This window comes from Alosa pseudoharengus, unplaced genomic scaffold, assembly GCF_046254945.1.
Source record: "Alosa pseudoharengus isolate Yale_2024_CS ecotype anadromous, Long Island Sound unplaced genomic scaffold, YU_APseudo_1.1 YU_APseudo_1.1_scf_1, whole genome shotgun sequence".
In the NCBI taxonomy this organism is placed as follows: Eukaryota; Metazoa; Chordata; class Actinopteri; order Clupeiformes; family Clupeidae; genus Alosa; species Alosa pseudoharengus.
Genome location: NW_027468564.1, coordinates 20,795,596 through 20,815,945, shown reverse-complemented (window position 1 = coordinate 20,815,945; position 20,350 = coordinate 20,795,596). Strand labels below are relative to the sequence as shown.

Below are 20,350 nucleotides of genomic sequence, written 5' to 3'. Positions count from 1 at the left end.
TTTCGTTCTTTGAACCATTTCTAATCCCTGGCGGGAATATCCTTTACCAACCCCGATCCAACCCGTGTCATATTGGCTAGGCTTGCTATATGGGCTACAGCCGAATTACAGCTGCGGGAATATCCTTTACCAACCTCGCTCTAACTTGTGTCATATTGCGTATAGCCTACTACACAAAATGCTGTTGATTAGGGGTCGACCAATTATCGGCCGGGCCGATTATTAGGGCCGATATTTAGCATTTTTATAATAATCGGTATCGGTCATTTTTCCCACCGATAAGCCGATATTGAAATGAATAAAGAATTAAACGTGCTACTTTGTCTGTAAAGCGTCTCTCACTCCCTGCATTTGCTACTCTGTGGTCGAGAGCATTGTCCCGCCCACTACACCGTCTGATTTGTTAGTTGGCACAAATGCAGCCAATCAGGATCGAAGACAGAGAAAGTTTAGGATTCTCACTGAGGCAGACTAACTGGGCTTCAGCTGTACGGAGCTATTTTTCGAAGGTAGCCTAAGGAATGTACTTACATTGCTGAAGTTGCAATGAATCACAATCATCTACACTGAAGTTACAAAAACACCACTTTGTAAGCTATTGTCTCTTTGATCCGGATCAATAAGTAATGCACCCACTTCCTTCATTTAGCGAATTCCCGATTGATGTACGTTAGTGATATGCTGTTTAGCCTAGTTACAAACTCGGGTGCTGCGCGTCGCAAGTTCTTTGCCTCCGCCTCGTCCATTAATTGTGAATAACGAGACACCTTGGCGGACGTTATCCCTTAGGCCTACATAGTAGACAAGTCCTAAATTATGCGATAGTGAACGTCAAAAAGTCTAATTGCTCCTTTTTGAAACGGACTGTCATAAAAGAACAGGCTACAGGCACCCAGGGCCAGCCGTAATTTAATCCGACCTGAAGTAAATCGCGTCCTGAGCTGGCTATTAACGTGCCTTTTAGGCTCACAAAAGTGTAGCTTAAAGCCTACATATGGACACATTGTATGCTTAAATAGCCTAAGAACTATTTCAAAACTGTTTTGTTAAACCATTCAACCGTAACACTTGCCATCACGCATGCACCTCTTCCTCTCCCTCTCTCTTGTACTCACACACACGATGGCAAAGCATCCTCTTTGTGACAGGTCCCTTAACATAGTTAACAAGCCCATTGTGTAGGCCTAGTCTATGAAAATAATTGCTATCACTCAGCTCTTGGATTAACATAGCGGTCATTACTGCTGAATGGACAATATTTACAGTGAAAGCTAGGTTTTCAGTTTTCAACTTTTGAATATATTCCATATTGTAATGATGTAAAATCATCAACAAAATGTTCCCTCCTCAGAACCTGCTGATATTGCCTTCTTAATGGATGGATCTTGGAGTGTCAACCCAGAGCAGTTCTTGGACATGAAAACGTTTGTGAAAGATGTGACCAGAAGTCTCCTGAAGTTTAACACCGCAGTGAGTCTGACTCCTGATTCCATATTATTTTTGGTTCAAGAGCTAAAATACATTTAAAGAGAGGGGAAAATTCTGTTATACAAGATATTGACAGCTGGTAATAAGTGCCATCCCTTCTTTTTAAAAACACCAATTTGACTTGTCTTATGCAAATCTTTCTTTTTTTATTAAAGTTAGTGTTTTTATCAAATTAGTGTTTTTAAAAAGTAGGGATCATGGAGAATAAAGAAAAAAAATATTTAAAAAATATTTGTATATTCACATATGGTGTTTGGGTGCTCTGAAAATGAGAAACAAAATGATTTTTCAGATTTGTGAGGTCTGCTGTTCAGACCCTGGAGGAATTTATTTTCTATTAATTGCTTTTTGTGAGTGTTTCTACTTATCTCAATAAGGAAGATAAATCAAGAGCCTATGTTGAGTACAAATGTGTCTTCTGAAGGCCTAAACCAGGGGTGAGCAACTAATTTCCCCAAGGGGCCACATGACAAACTGGGACTGTTGAGGAGGGCCAGACCCAAAATACCTTACTCAAGTCTGAACTCAATTCTGTTCAATTCTATTTTGTTCTTGTATAACATTAAGTAAATCATATGGTTTTGGTTACTACTCGTAAGAACAGATGAAAATGTGAGGCAGATGAAGTAAAAACGGAGCAGCGAAGCTGAGAAAAGCAGAAGAAGGCACCCATTAAGTTACTAGTTTGTCCTATTATTGGGGGCCAAGCAGCGAAGCTGAGAAAAGCAGAAGAAGGCACCCATTAAGTTACTAGTTTGTCCTATTATTGGGGGCCAAGCAGCGAAGCTGAGAAAAGCAGAAGAAGGCACCCATTAAGTTACTAGTTTGTCCTATTATTGGGGGCCAAGCAGCGAAGCTGCGTGGCAACCCATAGTGATTCTACCTTTTTGGGGGCGAAGGCACCCATTGAGTTACTAGTTTTTCTTGATGCATCATCTGTCCAATTAAATATTATTATTAGGGGTCCGAGCAGCGCAGTGCAGGACCCCTATACCGTTCATTTTTTGCCAAAATTATGTAAAAGTCATACTGCAGCCTAAACCGTAACTCCAAAACTCTTGAAATTTTCAGGTATGGTTACCATTACCCCTCTCTACCGATAACCCAAAATTTGGGGTACTGCACCCAAAGGTGGTGCTATTGGCAAAAAAAGTTAATTATGCTTATTTCTCCTTACCAGATTGACCTAGACTCAAAATGCTTTCATAATATTAATCTCTAAACTCAGATGCATCTTTTTCACCCTGGTCTTATTCTCTAAAAATGTTTACTTTTGCCACAATTTCAGAGAAAAGCCAAACATCATAAAACGTTTCAAAGGCTTCAAAAATGATCAAATCTTCACCAAAATTCTCACAGACAATGTTTAGACCAAATTTGAATATGTTGTTCCATTTCAGAGATATGGGCCAATCAAGTTTGACCACTCAGCCCATTTTTCCTATATCACCTATATTCCTATATGAGTCATTTTGTTCTTGGATAGCAACCATACGACCATCATTAGGTGGATACCATTAACAGTGTACATTTTCAGATCTGTACTCTTTTTATAAAGCCCTTAATTCTATTGTCAAATGTATACAAGTTTTATTGAGGTGTGTTTGCCAACACACATTTCACGATGTGAATGTGACTGTTTCTTGGGTTGAGAGTTCAAACCCCGTTAGAGCTTTAGGATCAAGCTGCACATGCTATTGGTCATTTAAGATTCACATTGAACAGCACCTGAATGACATCAGGCAATCAACATTCACACTCATCAGTTTCCAAGAATCAGAATGCCGAGACACTAGGGTTGGGTATCGTTTCAATTTGAACGATTCCGATTCCAATTCCGATTTCTTATTTCGATTCCGGTTCCTAACGATTCTCGATTCCGATTTTTTTTAAAGGCAGGGTCAAAAAAAGTTTAGGATATTTTAAATGAGCTAGCTAACCAACGGTCCAATTTAAAGACTTTTAAGACCTTTTCAAGACATCTAAATGAAAATTAAGACTATACCACGGCAAAAAGATATATAAGACTGTTTAATGCAATAAAATAATTGTGTGTGAATTACCTTCACAGCTATAAATGCCCAATTTTAGGGTCTGGACTGCTTGCTTTTGAAGCTGGCTGTACTGTACATATTTGGTTTTGCTTACTGCTGAGGCTGTTCTTCACCTGTGTCTGTAGTAGCCTAGGGCTACTTGCCAAAGACATGTGCACTGGACTGGATTCCCTTAAATATTTTTTTCAAAGTTAACTAAGCTATTTACATATTTTAATAAGCCTACTTTATATAATTTACTATGTGCATCTATTGTCCATATGCAGCACAGCAAATTAAAGTTAATCCACTACTTTACATTTTGCATACCAGTTGTATCTAAACCAACCAAAGCTTGACTGAAACATTGTAAAACCATTGACTTGTTTTAAATTAATTAAGAGACAGGTCCACTTCGCATGATCCTGCTGAAAACTGCTGGTTTCATCTCAAGCACGCATTATGAACGCACGTATTTTTATGTAGCAGTCGCCGACATTCAAAACATATGCGGTTATATTTCACAACTTTTGCTAAGTAGGCCTAGCCTACTGGGAAACGCTGGCAAGCAAGCTGCTGGCAGATATTACAGGTAGGCTATTATAACTTAGACAGATATTTTCTTCCCTAGGCTAGGCCAGCAACACACGCTGGAAAGATGCAAACAGATCAACTTAACATACCGGTATACAGTATTTCCTCCTGATTGCGAAGCACTGCACATAATTTCACCAGCAGTCTTCGCGTCCATAGTTTGTGAAACGATGCTGCGTCCGAGCAAAGACTTTAGATGCCAAGCGCAACTCCAAAAAGGAGAACAAATAAACGTCCGGCTTGAGGCTGCGCCGGACGCCGGACAGGGCTTTTAAAATCCATATGTCCGGCCTAAATTCGAACATATGGCCAACCTATCGCTAACTGGCTTACCAACTCTTTCTCCCGCTCATTCTACCGTAGGCTCCCTCATTCCACGTAGGCTACCCTGTCTATCTCTCAGGCCTCAGCTACACCACGAAAACGCCAGGCATATTATTTTGTACATAGGCCTACTGTATTATTACCGTTTTCACACCTTTAACCAAACCCGTGAAAAACATCTTCACTCTGCAACCACTACACTTCCTCCCGTAGCCTAATAGCCTATCACGTATACAATTGCGTTTTAAATACACGAAACTGGATGGAGACATCACTCGCTCTCTTGCACTCGCTGGCGGTCCCATACGCACATGTAATACCTCTCTTTCGAAAATTCAGTTGTAGCCTATTTAAGACTTTTTAAGGATCGATCCTCGGGAACCCTGCTTTCTGAATGAAATAGTCTGACCTTCTCCATGAATTTTAATTCTATTAACTATGCGCTTCTTCGTTGGTGTTCAGACGTTTCTTCTTCCTGTCGGCAGACTGGGAATCGAAAGTAGGAATCGAAATTTAAACTTTTGAACGATTCCGGGAAAATCGCAAAGATAGTCCCGGTTCCAACCAATACTCGATATTCGATACCCAAGCCTACGAGACACTCTATGGCATTTAGGGGAACTTCTTTGTTTACTATTTTTCCTTCATCATTAAGTCTATCATATTTATATTTCATCCATTAGTGTTCTTCTCTACAAATGTCTAATTGCCCCGGTGTACTCTTTTAGGAAAGCCCTTCATTTTGTTGTCAAATGTATGCTTGGAGTTTTTCTTGTTGTGTGTTTACCAATACACATTTTCACCATGTGAATGTGACTGGCCAACATGTAGGATTGTCAGTTGCTCAGTGGGTTAATGCCTTGTACTGGTGTTTCTTAGGTTGAGAGTTTGAATCCCCGCTAGAGCTTTAGGATCAAGCTGCATTGGTCAATTAAGATTCACATTGAACAGCACCTGAATGGCAATCAACATTCACGCTCATCAGTTTCCAGTTTGCTGAGACACAGTATGGCATTAAGGGGAACTTCTTTGTTAACCATTTTTCAGGTGTACTCTTTTAGGAAAGGCCTAAATTCTATTGTGAAATTGGGCCTTTTGTGTTTCCTTGATGTTATGTGCTCACCAATACACATTTTCACCATGTGAATGTGACTTGCTAAAGTTTTGGATTGTCTGTGGCTCAATGGGATGATGCCTTGTACTGGTGATCCTTAGGTTGAGAGTTGAGAGAATACTATTGGGTTGTGGAGATTAGCACACTAGAATAGAGTACTGTTAGAATACTGTTGGGTTGTGGAGGTTAGCACACTAGAATAGGGTATTGTTAGAATACTATTGGGATGTGGAGATTAGCACACTAGAATAGAGTACTGTTAGAATACTGTTGGGTTGTGGAGGTTAGCACACTAGAATAGAGTATTGTTAGAATACTATTGGGTTGTGGAGATTAGCACAATAGAATAGAGTACTGTTAGAATACTGTTGGGTTGTGGAGGTTGGCACACCATAACGTTACAGCACAGGGTAATCCTAATTTTATGGATCAAATTTATTCCAATCCAACTCAAACGTTTTGAACAACACAAAGTGAAGGTTTTATCCAGATAAAAAAACAAGAATAGAATGTAGCTGCTAAGCAGCAATGAGGGGGGCCAAGCTGATTGCAGATACTTGAGCTGCCGAGATGGCAGATAAATTTGACATTGCCAAGGTCTCTACTGCTTCGCCTGCCAATTGCCTAAAGGTCTCTACTGCACCACTTGCTCATTGCCCAGGGTCTCTCATCTGCACTGCTCTGCAACTGACATGCATCAGCACTTCCTGTTCCTCTAGCGCCACCCTAGTGGTCAAACATTACTAAATGTACTGTGCGTCCTCAGGATGTGGTCCTGAGTCTACGTACCAAGTTTGGTGTCGATACGAGAATGTGTGGCTAATTATAGCGCCCCTTGTGGTCAACGGTGACTAAATTTATTGTGCGTCTTCCGGATGTAGTCCTGAGTCTCTCTTTCTCTAGCGCCGCCCTAGTGGTCAAAAATCTGTTTGTTGAGCTTTGTCTAAAGATCATATGTGCCAATTCTTGTCAAGATTGGTTAAAGTTTGTAGCCTCTGAAGCTTTTCTTGCATTAGAAAACTGTTGAAGCAGTTGAGCAGATTGAACTGTTGGTGGCACTAGAGGGTAAGACTTGGGGCCCGTCCCAATACCTCCCCTACCCCTAGATTTTTGCCCTAACCCTCGTTTTTGCACGTGTAGGGCTAGGGTGTCCCATTACTTTAGGGAGCAAGGGGAAGTGCTATTTTCCCCTTAAAATCAACCCTCAAAATATAGCCAGGACCGATGCAGGCTTAAAATGAAGTGGGAGATGAAATTACCCAGGAAACCGTGCAAGCTCACCGAGCCGGCCACATTTTTCATATATTTTCGCAAATAAGCATATTAAAATTTCAAAATATGTTGGAATATGTTAGTTTGATGAACATCTAATGGACTGTTGAGTTTTGAACACTAATGTCAGAAAATATCTCACGTATCTGACGATGTTCATGATATCTGCTGAGTGCTTTGAGAGAGTCTGCCCATGAAATAACGTTATCTGATCTGGGTAGTTTCGTCAATATTTAAGGTGAGTGTTCTGGCATTCACATGAACACGTATATCTTTGTTGATTAACCAGACGTAGATAAACCAGCACAGCCCACACAACAATAACCTCTGGAAAGGGCATGCTACCGGTAGACACGTCGGCGCTGCGCGTGATGTAGGTGAGCATGTTGGCTACGCTAATTTGCATATAGAGGTGTCCCAATTCATAGGGAAAGATCTTCACCTCCACTTCCCTTGTCGAGGGGGTTTTAATGTTGAGGGCAATCAAAACCAAGTGGAACTTTTAAGGGGGGAGAAATGGGATGGGCCCTTAGTGGCATGTAGGCTGGTGTGTGTGGTCAGGGCCATGCCCTGATGGCATGAACCAAGTTTGGAATTTATATAATTAGGCACTAAGAGATATGAGCTTATTTCCTGTTTGGCGGCTTTGTTGCCATTTTTAATTGGTTCTCACAGGCAGATGCTTTTGAAATTGAAAAATCTGTCTCGTAACTTTTGTAAGGCTTGGTCTGAAGATCATATGTGTCAAGTTTCGTCAGAATGTTTTCACTGTGGCCTGTTGGTAGCGCTACAACGAACATGGTAAAGTCTTGTAAATTGGTGGGTGGGGCTATACCTCTTGCCTTAATCCACTGAGCAAGTTTAGGTGCAAATATTGTTTTAATTGTTTTAATTGAATTAATGCTGTTAAAAAATTGACTGAGCATGATAAAGTCTTGGAAATCGGTGGGTGGTTCCGTACCTTTTGCCTTAATCAACTCTGCAAGTTTCAGCTTCATAGGTCTAAGCATTGCAGAGCTACTTGCATTAATGCTATTACAATATTGATGAGTTTTGACCTGTTGGTGGCGCTAGAGTTTTGAGGTCTGGGGTCTGTACATTGGCAAAAGTGGTCAGTGGCCTGTGTAGAATAAGTGTGCCAAATTTCACAACTTTTTACTGTACGGTTCTATGGGCTGCCATAGACTCCAATGGCAGAGGAAAGATGTGTAAATATAGCTGCAAATCGGCAATGAGGGGGCCAAGCTGGTTGCAGATAATTGAGCTGCTGAGATGGCAGATAAATTTGACATTGCCAAGGTCTCTACTGCTTCGCCTGCCAATTGCCTAAAGGTCTCTACTGCACCACTTGCCCACTGCCCAGGGTCTCTCAACTGCACTGCTTACCAGGGGCCTTCCACAGTGCCGTTTGTCCATTGCAAGTGTTGCTAATTATAGTGCCCCTTGTGGTCAACAGTGACTAAATTTACCATGCGTCCTCAGGATGTGGTCCCGAGTCTACGTACTAAGTTTGGTGTCGATACGAGAAAGTGTTGCTAATTATAGCGCCCCTTGTGGTCAACGTTGACTACATTTATTGTGCATCCTCAGGTTGTGGATATTAGCTCATTTCCTGTAACTTTAGCACCCCCCTAATGGTCATGTCCTCAGGATGGTGTCCCGAGTCTACGTACCAGGTTTGGTGTTGATACGAGCAAGTGTTGTTAATTATAGTGCCCCTTGTGGTCAACAGTGATACAATTTATTGTGCGTCCTCAGCATGTGGTCCCGAATCTACATACCAAGTTTGGTGTCGATACGAGAAAGTGTTGCTAATTATAGCACCCCTTGTGGTCAACGTGTGTCAACACCGTCAGTTGTATGTCAACAGCGTAAGATGGAGGTTTTTCATTTTTATAAAAAAATGTATGTTTCTTTTGTTCAATTGAGTGAGTTAAAACACCAACTTATCTACATGCATCAGTGTCTTGTGTGCACAAAACCACTGATTGTATATAAAAATTAAAAAATAGTAAACTAAATTAAAGTAATTTAAAATGGCTTATTCCAAAACAATGTAAAATGATATTAAAAGTGTATACAATGCAATTTATCACTAAACCTTGCTAAGGCACACCATTTCTACACACTTAAAGACTTTACAGTGTTGTTGAATTGATCAAACACACAAAAAAAACATATTTCCATGTGTCAGACGGAGTTGACAAATGACAAGTTACTAAGTCAGTAAATGTCAATTTTTATAAAAAGTCGTTAATAAAAAACCTGTTCCTTTTCAGGCATGATAGATGAGATCTATGTTTATGACGATATCCAATTCAAATGAATGTAGTATCAATTTTTTGTTTGTCACTTTTCGAAAGTACTTTTGTCCCTTATCTCAAGAATCAGTGATATATGTTTTGTTGTGCAGTTGTATTTCTTAAATAATTTGTATTTAATCAGCAGTGTTTAAAGAGGTTAAGCATCACTTAAACAGAATGCACAAATTTGAGTTAGGGAGGTCCCTGAGCTTGTTTGTCGAGGCTATCAATTGCTTAAACTTGTCTTTGTGATCTTTTGTTTCCTAGTGTTTTTTGGATGTTTTGGTAAAGATGGCCCTAATTTCACAATCTCTGTGTTAGCGATAGTAAAACACTATGAATAAAGCATCCAGATAAACAGTCCAGATATCCATATACATATCCTATATATCCTGGGGACGTGACGCCATCTGCTGAACATTTTATGTTTTTGTTTTTTTGTCTCTGCAGTTTGCCTTTGCACAGTACTCCACTAAAACCAGCATCCATGTGACCTTCCATCAGTTTCAGAGAACAGGATGGGAAAATCAGTTGGACAGTATCAAGCAGATCGCAGGAGACACATATACTGCAGATGCTGTCCGGACAGTTGTGTAAGTCTTACATGAAGATTTGTGTTGTCTGGCACGAGACCTTTATCTATCTCAACTGCCCTGTTAAAGGAACTGTCAGCGACTCTAAGTGATTCCTAACCCCCAACACTTTTTGTCACATTCAGTCGTTCAACAGCTTCTACCCTTCAGCAATTAGACTCCTGAACTCCTGAAGATTTGCAACTCTACTTATTTATTTATATTTATTTAATTTATCCCCTCCCGCTATTAACCATCATCATCCCCCCCCCCCCCCCCCCAAACGGACTGAGCTACAAAAAAATACCACCAACATTGTTGTGTGGCAATTAAAGTTTCTATTCTATTCTATTTTAACATACAGCAGAGGCCTGACTGCCTGGAAATACTGTTTCTTCACAATATTGAGATTAACACACATTTTGGTGTCTTGTAAGGACCCTGTTCATGTTAAACAACACTTGTAGTGACATTTTGAGTCTGTTAAAGAGGCACAAATTTGAATTTCCCCTTGGGGATCAATAAAGTATCTATCTATCCATCTATCTATCTATCTATCTATCTATCAAAGGCACTGTTAAAGCGATGCTCCCAGAGCTTAGCTTTGTAGCTGCATTAGCTGCTCAAGTAGGTGAATTAGGTAGCACCGATCTTTTTTTCTTTTTTTTTTTCTCTACATTACTTGGTGACCTCAAGCAACTGGACTCAATGTTAAAAATGGCCGGAGTACTCCTTTAATTACAAATATGCTTAGATGTGTAATAATTTGTCTTATATTTGAAGAGCCATTTTTGCAGTGAGCTCACTGGTGTTTTCTTAATGTTTAGAAAAACAGAAAAAAAATCAACAGATGTGTTGTCATTCAGAATCGCTGACAATACCTTAAACTCCTCCACCAGGCTTTCACTACAGACTTTAACCACTTTTTCCAATCGGTGGAAAAACTGCATGTGGAGTTTATCTTATATGAGCTGAATGATGTATCTGTGTCTGTTGTTTACAAAGAACTTATGATTGCACAGTCTATGATCATTTGACGTATATATATCATGAATCCAAATTCATTTACACAGGAAAGACCTGTTTGATTCTTCTGCTGGAGCGAGACCTGATGCCCATAGAATCCTCATTGTCCTCACAGACGGGCGATCTTTCGACGCCTCACGCTATCCCAGTGTCACGGCACTGGCTGATGAAAAACATATTACTAGATATGCTATTGGGGTATGATGTGCTAACTTATATGTTTACTGTACATACACTGTTTTATTTTTATCAACTGCACCTAAAAGCACAGCACAGACCGTATTTGGGCTATCAGTTGATCCTGTGATCTTGGTGTTGGTAGCACCTTGCACTTTAAGGAACATTTGATTCTTAAAATCCAACATCAGACTTGTCTGGGTGTGATGTACACAACCTTGTCAGATAATTTCCCCTAATGTGAGATGCTAATTCTCTTCCTTATGTGGCAGATTGGAAGTGCCTTCAACAGTAAGTCAGCACAAGATGAGCTCAGGAGTATCGCATCTTCACCAGACCATGTGTTTAGAGTGGACAACTTTGAGGCACTGAGCAACATCATCAGCAGACTGAAGAAGAGCATCAAGGTTTCACCTTTGCATTCATTAGCACTTGCAAATAGACTTGCCACCAAAGAATGAAACATCTTTACTTAAGATCCCTCGTCATTACCTCAAATTAAAGACGAGATAATATAGATAAAACATTAAGCATAGAAACTGAAATGAAGATTAGATTTTTTTAAAACAATCCTATTATGAAGAGGGGCCAAGGGCTACCAGATTTGCTAGCAAAAAGATTAAAAAACGCAACAGGCTGATAGAACAATTCATAAGATACAAGATATAGTCACAAACCATGGAAGTGGATGTACGAGTAAGAGAGTAACTCATTACAAAGATGGCAATTATGCCAAATTATCTTGCTGCATGTATGATGACCAGTCAGTCTTATGTGTGTATAAGTTACTTGACCAGTTTATTTTCTCTAAATAAGATTTATTTATGAGTATGTTGTTCATGTTGCAATAATTATTTGAAACAATTCAACAATGAGCCATAAAATGTGTGTTTAGATTGGATATGTGCAGCAAACAAGTGACTCTCTTACGCTTCCATTGGCTTCCATTGTATTAAAAGAGCGCCACATGTGGTGCAAAGTGGTACTGTAGATCCAGTACAAATTCAGTGGATTTATAGATAATATTTTTCAAAACTCTTATCTCAATAAAGAAACTCAGCAACAAGCCCACATTTTGGACAGATGATCCTCACATACAGAATTATACATGCTAATGTTTTAAAAGAAATCATGTTATCTGTCCACATGGTGAAATGAGAAGATGAAAACAGGGTTTTTAAAAAAAATCAAGCCCAATTAAAAAAAAAAAAAACGCTCTATGTGTGTGTGTGTGTGTGTGTGTGTGTGTGTGTGTGTGAGAGAGAGCAGCAGCTGTCCCTCCCCATATTCTGATGTTTTTTCCTCTCCTCTTTTCTGCAGATGCCTGTGAGCTCACGCTGGACCCAAACATAGCAGACCGATATCTCCCTCTCTCTGAGGGGAACAGAAAGGTGACACCTTGTGAGTGAGGAGCAGTCATATTCTGACCACCCAGAGCGATTTGACTGGCAGCAGGTGTTGTGCAGAGAGGGGTCTGTCTGAACTCGGCTACTGGGAGGCTGAGTGGAATGGGAATGGAGCTCATATAGCTGTGGCCTATAAAAGCATCAAGCGGAAAGGGCAAGATCATGATCTATGCCCTATTCTGCCAGACACAATAATTCAGAGACTGCCATAATATTTGCCCCCTCCTTCCGCTCCAGAAGAGTATCACTGTACCTGGACTGGCCGGCCGGCCGGCACTTTGTCCTTCTAGAGCGTCTCCTCTGACACACTCACCCATCAGCACACGTTTCACTCCACATTCACTTAGCCCCTCTAGGGTTTGGCCTGGCTCTTCAGTAGCCTGGAAATCCAGACCTTGGAAATCTAGAAAGATTAAGGGTCTGGCCGTGACTAATGTAATGGCCCAACTCGAGGGGCGGCACCAAGCACGCATTTAAAGATCTCACTGCAAGCAATTGGATAACACTACGACCAATGTTTATTCACTGATTTCGGACTTCAACGTTGTCATTATCTGTTTAGCTCGCCTCTGGCCCGCATATATCAGATACACCGATGTGATTGGTGCCCCATGATACAAGGGACATAAGTAATGAGCATCATTATTCATTGCCAGAGTGAGTCGCTGAGCAAATTCAAATTGTGTTCCCGTGAGAACGGGATTTCCAGAATAACTCCTCAGTGCTCCTGTGTCAGATCATATGAGCAGATCACATGACCTCAGGAACTCCAGACACACACTCATGTTCATATACACAGTGTGATGGTCTTATGCTGTGTAAAAGTATTCTGGTCAAACACTTCTATACTGATAGTGTTCAAAATGTTGATATTGGTTTCTCACTTACAACACTGTTTAAATTGTGGTCTATATGAATGTTTCAACAACAATGCAACAGTATCCTGTTCTCCATGAGGTTTAGTTATTTGCATACTTACTGCATTGTTTAAATTGTGGACAATAAGAATGTTTTAGCAACAATACAACAATGCATTAGTCTGCTCTCCAAGTGATTCATTTTTTTGCATTTGTTTGACAATTGTGTGCAAATCTGGAGTGAGTATGTTGAATGAGTAGTTAGTGTATATAGTGTAAGAATAAACATCACACACACACACATTTTGCAATTGGCACAGAAAAAACACCTGTAAGGCGATATTCGTGTACGGTTCATTCATGTTTGGTCGTTTCCACGGATCATCCAATGTTTCTGTTGGTATATAAGTGTACAAGTTGACTACTCGCTACTTTGAATAAAACATGAAAATGAACGCAACCACTGTGTTGGTGCTGCATGTGAACTTTAGGAACCATCCGGGCAGGTTCAGCTGCCTGCTTAATATACTTCAGGGCGAACTGGCTTTCTAAATGATAAAACAAGTATCCATTTCTAAAGACAACCTATTCAATCACTGGTGTAAATTTCCTTGCTTTTGTTACGATGCCTATGTGTCTATTGTAATGTGTAGCAAGTACAGTGTAAAGCCTTCAGTAACTGTGTAGATGGGATACTGTAGCCTGTCTTAAACAGTGTTGGGCAAGTTACTTCAAAAACGTAATGTACTATGCATTACTTATTACTGTCATTTCAAAGTAATTTGTTACATTATAATATTACTGTCTCTGAATTGTAAGGCATTACACTACTATTGCATTACTTTTAAGTTACTTTCACCAAAATATCTAGAAATATGGATTTGCCATTCTAAAAGCAGTTTATTATGCTCAATGCAGCTTGCTCTTCCAATGGAGGGAGATGTGGTATAGCATAATGACTGAGCTAGGCTTAAGGCAACAGTAGAATGCAATAGGCGCAGTGCTCATAATGCAATACAAGGAACAATCATAGTCAGAATTTTGTTAAAAACCGACAAAAGGTCAAAGTCTGGTAAATTGTGATAGAAATACTGTAACTTTAAGGCCTAGGCCTACTCATTAAAATCAATAGAGAGCCTACTATATTGTAAATCAAAGCTTAAAGGAACCGTATGTAAGATTGTGGCCAAAACGGGTACTACAATCACTTTCAAATTACTGTAGAGCGGTGTATCCCCTTCCCCTCCCCTCTGACTGGCAGAGTTGGCAACCGGATGACGAAACACTACTGACTTTGTGATTAGTAGATAGGTGGAGGGTGGCGCATTAGGCCAAAACACAACATGACAACATCAACATCAGTTGAGGGCTGCAACTTCACTTTTTAAATGACAATATCCTGGCCAGACTACTGTTGTCAGTGATATAAGTATTTGAAATGAACATGATTTCTTAATGTCTAGTGACATATCATGGCAATTTTATGATTAATTGAAATACAATTTTTACATACGGTTCCTTTAATAAAGACATGTCAAGATGGTGGCCTGCTGGCCATTTCGGTGCCCTAAGTGAGTGGCTTTGAGTGAGTGACATTTAAATGATAACTCAAACACCTAAAGTAAAGCCTATTATTTACAGACCATTACTGTGTATTTTTAAACATTAATTTCTGAAGAAATGCTGTTTTACTTATAAATGGTGCACTGTCACTTTAAGAGCATTGATCTTTACGTTGTCATAATGCCCTTTTGCCAGCTCTTGTTTACAAGCCTTATTTGTTTGAGTTACATTGATAGCACAATATTAACAATAATATGCACAATGTTAAGTTGTTTTAAGCAACCTTCATTGCTTTGGAAATTGAAGTATGCAATGACATGTTGCTTCACATTTCGTTTTGAGAATACAAGTGAATTATGGTATCCACCTAGCTATCTGAATGGAATGCGTTTCAGTCGACTCAGCATATCATGTGCTTCATGTACAGTAGCCTAAATGCTTGGAAAACGAATGATTGAAGACCCTCCAATTCTAGTACTAGGTGGTGATTGAGGGAACCCAAAAGGTATCAAACTTGCATGTAACATCGTGTTAGTGCATTTTGACATTGTAAACGTTATTGATGAAGAGTGAAACGCAGTTTGCAGTAAAGCTACTATTCATTGGTTACATTTGGGTGCCCCCTCTGTCCTTTGGTGCCCAACGCAAAGTGCGTGATGCGCGTGGTGGGAGCGGTGGCACTGCCAGGATACACAATCTTTTTCTGCATTTCTATCCCTTTATTCTCTTCAATTTAAGTTCACAGCACAAAGCTGACATGCACAACAGCATAGTTTGTGTTTTATCAAGAATCAAAAAGATTAGCGTGGCACTACTTTAGATGTTTCATTAATTTACTTGTGCTATTTCGCGAGCTGAGAGATGTTTCGGTTTCGCACACAAAGTGCACTAACTATTATGTTCTTCATAGCCTTGTCTATGACAAGCTGAAAATAATGAGCGTAGGCTTATGTCCATCCCGCAAATAGAGTTCGCCTGCTAGTCTGCTGCAGCCACAGTCATATTCAACCAGTAGGCTATCAGGAGATAACGTTCTACTATTTTGCGCGGATTTTTTCTCCTCTGTTGTTCTCGCGTGGTGTTTGCGAATATGTATCAAAACAAAACAAGCGCTTAATTTTGGGTTAAACTGCATTGTAACGCGCGTTACTGAAGTTTGTACCGAGTAAATATTACCCAATTTTTTTTTTGTAATGCCTTACATTACCGCGTTACCGCAAACAGCAATATATTACAGTAATTACATTACTTTTGTAACGCATTACCCCCAACACTGGTCTTAAATACATCAGCCATCTGCTTCAAATTAATTACAATCACAGACCTCAAATGCCCAAACTAAAAAGGAGCACTGTTCAACCGTATCATTTCAAACTAACAGATTAGAAGGTTGTGCCCATCTTGGTAATACAAATGTAATACAAGCAGTCTGCTCGCAGATTGGTTTCCAGAGTTAAGAGATTTAAGAGATAGTGTTAATATGTGACTCATCCTCATCTGACAGTTAATAGCTAACGGTCTATAGTCAGAACTCTTGATGAACTCTGTCGGGTGGGAATGGCAATTTCCCCACACTTTCCACTAAATCAGATACTTGGAATGTTCCCCAGAACCCAAAAAGTTCTATTTTAATGAATAAAGTGTAGAAAACAACTCAACAACGAGATAGACATGGGCGACAAATGTTTTTCTTTATTTACAAAACTGGCGAAACTCACATTGAGCCCCTATAGAAAAAAAAAAAAAAAAAAAGGGAAACCATCCAAATCCATCAACAATTCCAGCACCGCAAAACAAAACAAAAATGAAACCTACTTTAAAAATGACACGAATGCAGTAAATAAAAACACAGACTCTGGAGGAAATAAAATTAGAGGCCCGACAGGGCGAGAGGGAAATAAAGAGACTTCCGGGGAATGAAGGGGGAACAGGTGGCGTCTTCCGATTTAGATGAGGTCCGCCACTGAAATACAAAGAAGAATTGCACATTATAATTATTTACAGTTGTTGATGATAGCATTTCAAAAAGGCACAGTCTGTGATTCGTATTAAAAGTGTCAATTGACAACGTTTCCATGCACACCATGTTCCGTTTTGTTCAGAATGGGCAAATTTTTTGCACAATCCACATACTCAAGTGCATGTTCCTTACAAATCGGGGCTCCTAAACAGGCTTTCCAATGGTATAAGATTTTTTGGCAAAAATTGGCATTGTTACCACAGAAATAATCTACCAAACACAAATTTCCTTACTTTACCTTTCCTTAATTTACTGTGCTAAGTAAATTTTACGGGACAAAGACTGTTGAGAAGTCATGACGCAGATGTTACTTCTACTACACGTCGCTGCTTAATTCAGCATAACATGTAAACAGGAATATTCTGTTTCTGCTACACAATGGAAACATTATTCTAGAATATGGTGTGCATGGAAATGTAGTCAGTGACTGGAAACTGTGACCATATGTGACTGACTGTATGAAGGGATTTGAACTGATTTGAGTATCACACACTCACCGTTCATGGGCATTTCGTCAATCTGTGTGGAGTAGTACTGCTCAATGTCTCGCAGGATGCGGATATCGTCGTTCTTCACAAAGTTGATGGCCACACCCTTACGGCCGTAACGACCCGATCGGCCAATCCTGTGAAGCGACAAAGGGAGGTGCAACACTGATTTCTAGGCGTATCTGGTAATGTTTTGAGATGTGTGGGTCCACCTCTATATGCGGGGGTATCAGGCAGTGTTCTCAGGTGTGTGTTTGTGTGTATGTCCACATCTATGAGTAGGGGGTTTCAGGTGAGTAGGTATGTGTGTGTGTTTGCCTGTACTTGCAGATGTACAACTCGCTGTTGTGGGCATGTCGTAGATGACATTGACGTGTGTGTGTGTGGTACCTGTGGATGTACAACTCTCTGTTGTTGGGCAGGTCATAGTTGATGATGAGGGAGACTTGCGGCACATCCAGACCTCGAGCCCACACGTCTGTGGAGATCAGCACGCGGCTGCAGACACACACGCACAAACAGACAAAATAAAATGTATGCAAACAATGTTTAGTGTAATAGGTTTGAGAGAGAGACAGACAGAGAGAGAGAATATATATGTATAGATAAACAAATAGATAAATAGATGGTACACAACAAACTAGTAGGTGTCAGATGCTAGATACACACATATTTTATTTTGTGTCTTTCTGTATGGAAAGCAATGGGGCAGTCATGGCCTACTGGTTAGGGCTTTGGGCTTGTGGCAAGTGTGCTCTGGAAATTCACAATTTCGTCGCCGTTTAACAACATTTCAATTTCAAAAGAAATACTGGACTATGTTTTTTTTTTTTTTTTTTAAACGGCGACGAAATTGTGAATTTCCAGAGCACACTTGGCAATCGACTCCTACGGACTTTCCCCTAAAGATGGCAGCAAAGACAACATTTCCGGAAAGGTACTGGCTTGATGAAATTCATTCTGGACTCCCTATCCGACCACATAAAGACCTCGGGATACTTTGGTTTGGCTTTAGGGACCCTCTACTCACTACCACGTAAGTGTGATGTTGTTTGGAACTGTAGAAGAGGTATAAAAATAGCGTTTTGTAGCGGCGAAATAATATGCCCTTCTCACTTCCACACTAACGAGTTTTGACTAAAAACGGTAAAATCGAACTTTCTCAAAACACATCCGAATGACATGATTTTGATGTCAACTCAACGTATGTACTCCCAATCATCCGTAAATTGATCTAAAGTGCATTTTACTCCGGATAATTCCTTTAAGCAAGGCACCTAACCCTCACTGCTCCCCGAGCGCCGCTGTAGCAAGGCAGCTCACTGCTCCGGGATAGTGTGTGCTTCACCTCACTGTGTGCTCTGTGTGTTCACCAATTCATGGATGGGATAAATGCAGCTACCAAATCCCTTGTATACGCAAGGATACTTTGCCTAGAAACCTGATTTACATTTACGTTTTGTCTAAATGTTTTTTTTTCCGAGAGAGAACAACAAAACTAATATGTGTCAGATGATGTACGGTGTGGGCAGTAGTGGCTAAGGCGCTGGGTTAGCATGCCATCAAAATATTTTTTTTAAAAAGAGTAAATGTAAATGGTGTTGGATTGCACCAGTGTGATAAAGCGAACTAACAGGCTCCTGATTAACTGGTTGGCTGCCAACCAGACTAAAAATAAAAGTAAAAGGGTTCCTGGGTATACTGCACACCTTACTGATCTAAAAAGGTTCCTGGGTGGTTGTCTGACTGAATTTAAAAAGGTTCCTGGTTTTTGTTTGGCTGCCAGTGTGAACTACACTGAAAGGTTCCTGGTTACCTGGCTCCGGAGCGGAACTCCTTCATGATGGACTCGCGCTCCTTCTGGGGCATGTCTCCGTGCATGGAGGACACCGTGAAGTTGGCCTCCCTCATCTTCTCCGTCAGCCAGTCCACCTGTGCACACACGCACACACACACACACAAATCAGTATTTCTGCAACTGGCTACTTACTTAAAGCATGTTATATACTGAACCTGTGTGTAGGAACGGACCTCATTGCATACAAGGAATCAATACCTGTTATTTGTGACTTCTCTTTTCGGAAAATAAACCTGTGTGTGTGTAAACCATATACGTGTGAGATGTTTGTGTACTCACATTTGCCTGAGGAAGACCCAGCCGGGTCGAAACGTTGCAACACTTAATAAATGTATGGGAGTTTTAGCAGAGTGCGGGCATTCATTTCTTTTGAGTTCTAGTGGGGATGTGCACACTACTACAACTACTCTGTGTTGACTGCCTGTTTGAGGTGTGCGCGTGTGTGTAAGTAGACTGACCTTCCTCTTGGTATTACAGAAGATGACTGCCTGTGTGATGGTGAGTGTGTCGTACAGGTCGCACAGCGTGTCAAACTTCCACTCCTCGCGCTCCACGGCCACAAAGAACTGCTTGATGCCTTCAAGAGTCAACTCATCACTGCCAACACACAAACAAAATAGATCAGTTTCACTCAAAATCCTACACATTAAGATTTGTTTCCCATAATCTCTATGCATAATGATTTGGTGCATTTTCTCATTGGTAGACTATGAACTGAGTGATGAGTGTGTGTGTGTGTGATCACAGTTTGACCAGGGTCCCAATAGTGTTGGTCATGGACTTCTTAGTCAACTCAAGGATCTTGTTGGGGCAGAAGGTGTGTGTGTAAGACCAAATCTCATTGGGAACGTCTATGTGTAATGATTTGCCGTTTTCTGTTTTTACAGATAGACTATGAACTGGGAGGTGTGTGCATGTGTGTGTGTGTGTGTGTGTGTGTGTGTGTGTGGGGGGGGTGTATTTAAACACGTCATGTGCATGTGTGTGTGTTGTATTTAAACAGCTCATCTGCAATGTGTGTGCTTACCGTTTGACCAGGATGCGGATGGGGTCTGTCATGAACTTGTTGGTCATCTCCAGGATCTCGTGGGGCAGAGTGGCGCTGATGAGGCACACCTGGGTGGCGGGGGGCAGGTACCGGTACACATCATAGATCTGCTCCTTAAAACCTGACACACACACACACACACACACACATTAGGTACCGGTACACATCATAGATCTGCTCCTTAAAACCTGACACACACACACACAC

At 40.6% G+C, this 20,350-nt stretch overlaps 2 protein-coding genes across 2 annotated transcripts in view; one reads left to right on the top strand and one right to left on the bottom strand.

Annotated features, from left to right (window-relative positions):
* The window catches only part of LOC143122808 (basement membrane-specific heparan sulfate proteoglycan core protein-like), a 124,981-nt gene extending 111,355 nt beyond the window's left edge, over positions 1-13,626 (top strand). The window contains exons 25-29 of the mRNA XM_076283708.1: positions 1,352-1,470; positions 9,579-9,721; positions 10,774-10,924; positions 11,176-11,310; positions 12,224-13,626. Of these exons, the coding sequence (XP_076139823.1) occupies positions 1,352-1,470; positions 9,579-9,721; positions 10,774-10,924; positions 11,176-11,310; positions 12,224-12,256 (581 nt within the window). The 3' untranslated portion in view covers positions 12,257-13,626. The remainder of the gene's footprint in view (positions 1-1,351; positions 1,471-9,578; positions 9,722-10,773; positions 10,925-11,175; positions 11,311-12,223) is intronic.
* A 2,775-nt stretch (positions 13,627-16,401) lies between these two features.
* The window catches only part of LOC143123107 (eukaryotic initiation factor 4A-III), a 9,867-nt gene continuing 5,918 nt past the window's right edge, over positions 16,402-20,350 (bottom strand). The window contains exons 7-12 of the mRNA XM_076284252.1: positions 20,123-20,264; positions 19,554-19,692; positions 19,054-19,169; positions 17,628-17,735; positions 17,247-17,374; positions 16,402-16,692 (exon numbers count right to left, since the gene is read on the bottom strand). Of these exons, the coding sequence (XP_076140367.1) occupies positions 16,676-16,692; positions 17,247-17,374; positions 17,628-17,735; positions 19,054-19,169; positions 19,554-19,692; positions 20,123-20,264 (650 nt within the window). The 3' untranslated portion in view covers positions 16,402-16,675. The remainder of the gene's footprint in view (positions 16,693-17,246; positions 17,375-17,627; positions 17,736-19,053; positions 19,170-19,553; positions 19,693-20,122; positions 20,265-20,350) is intronic.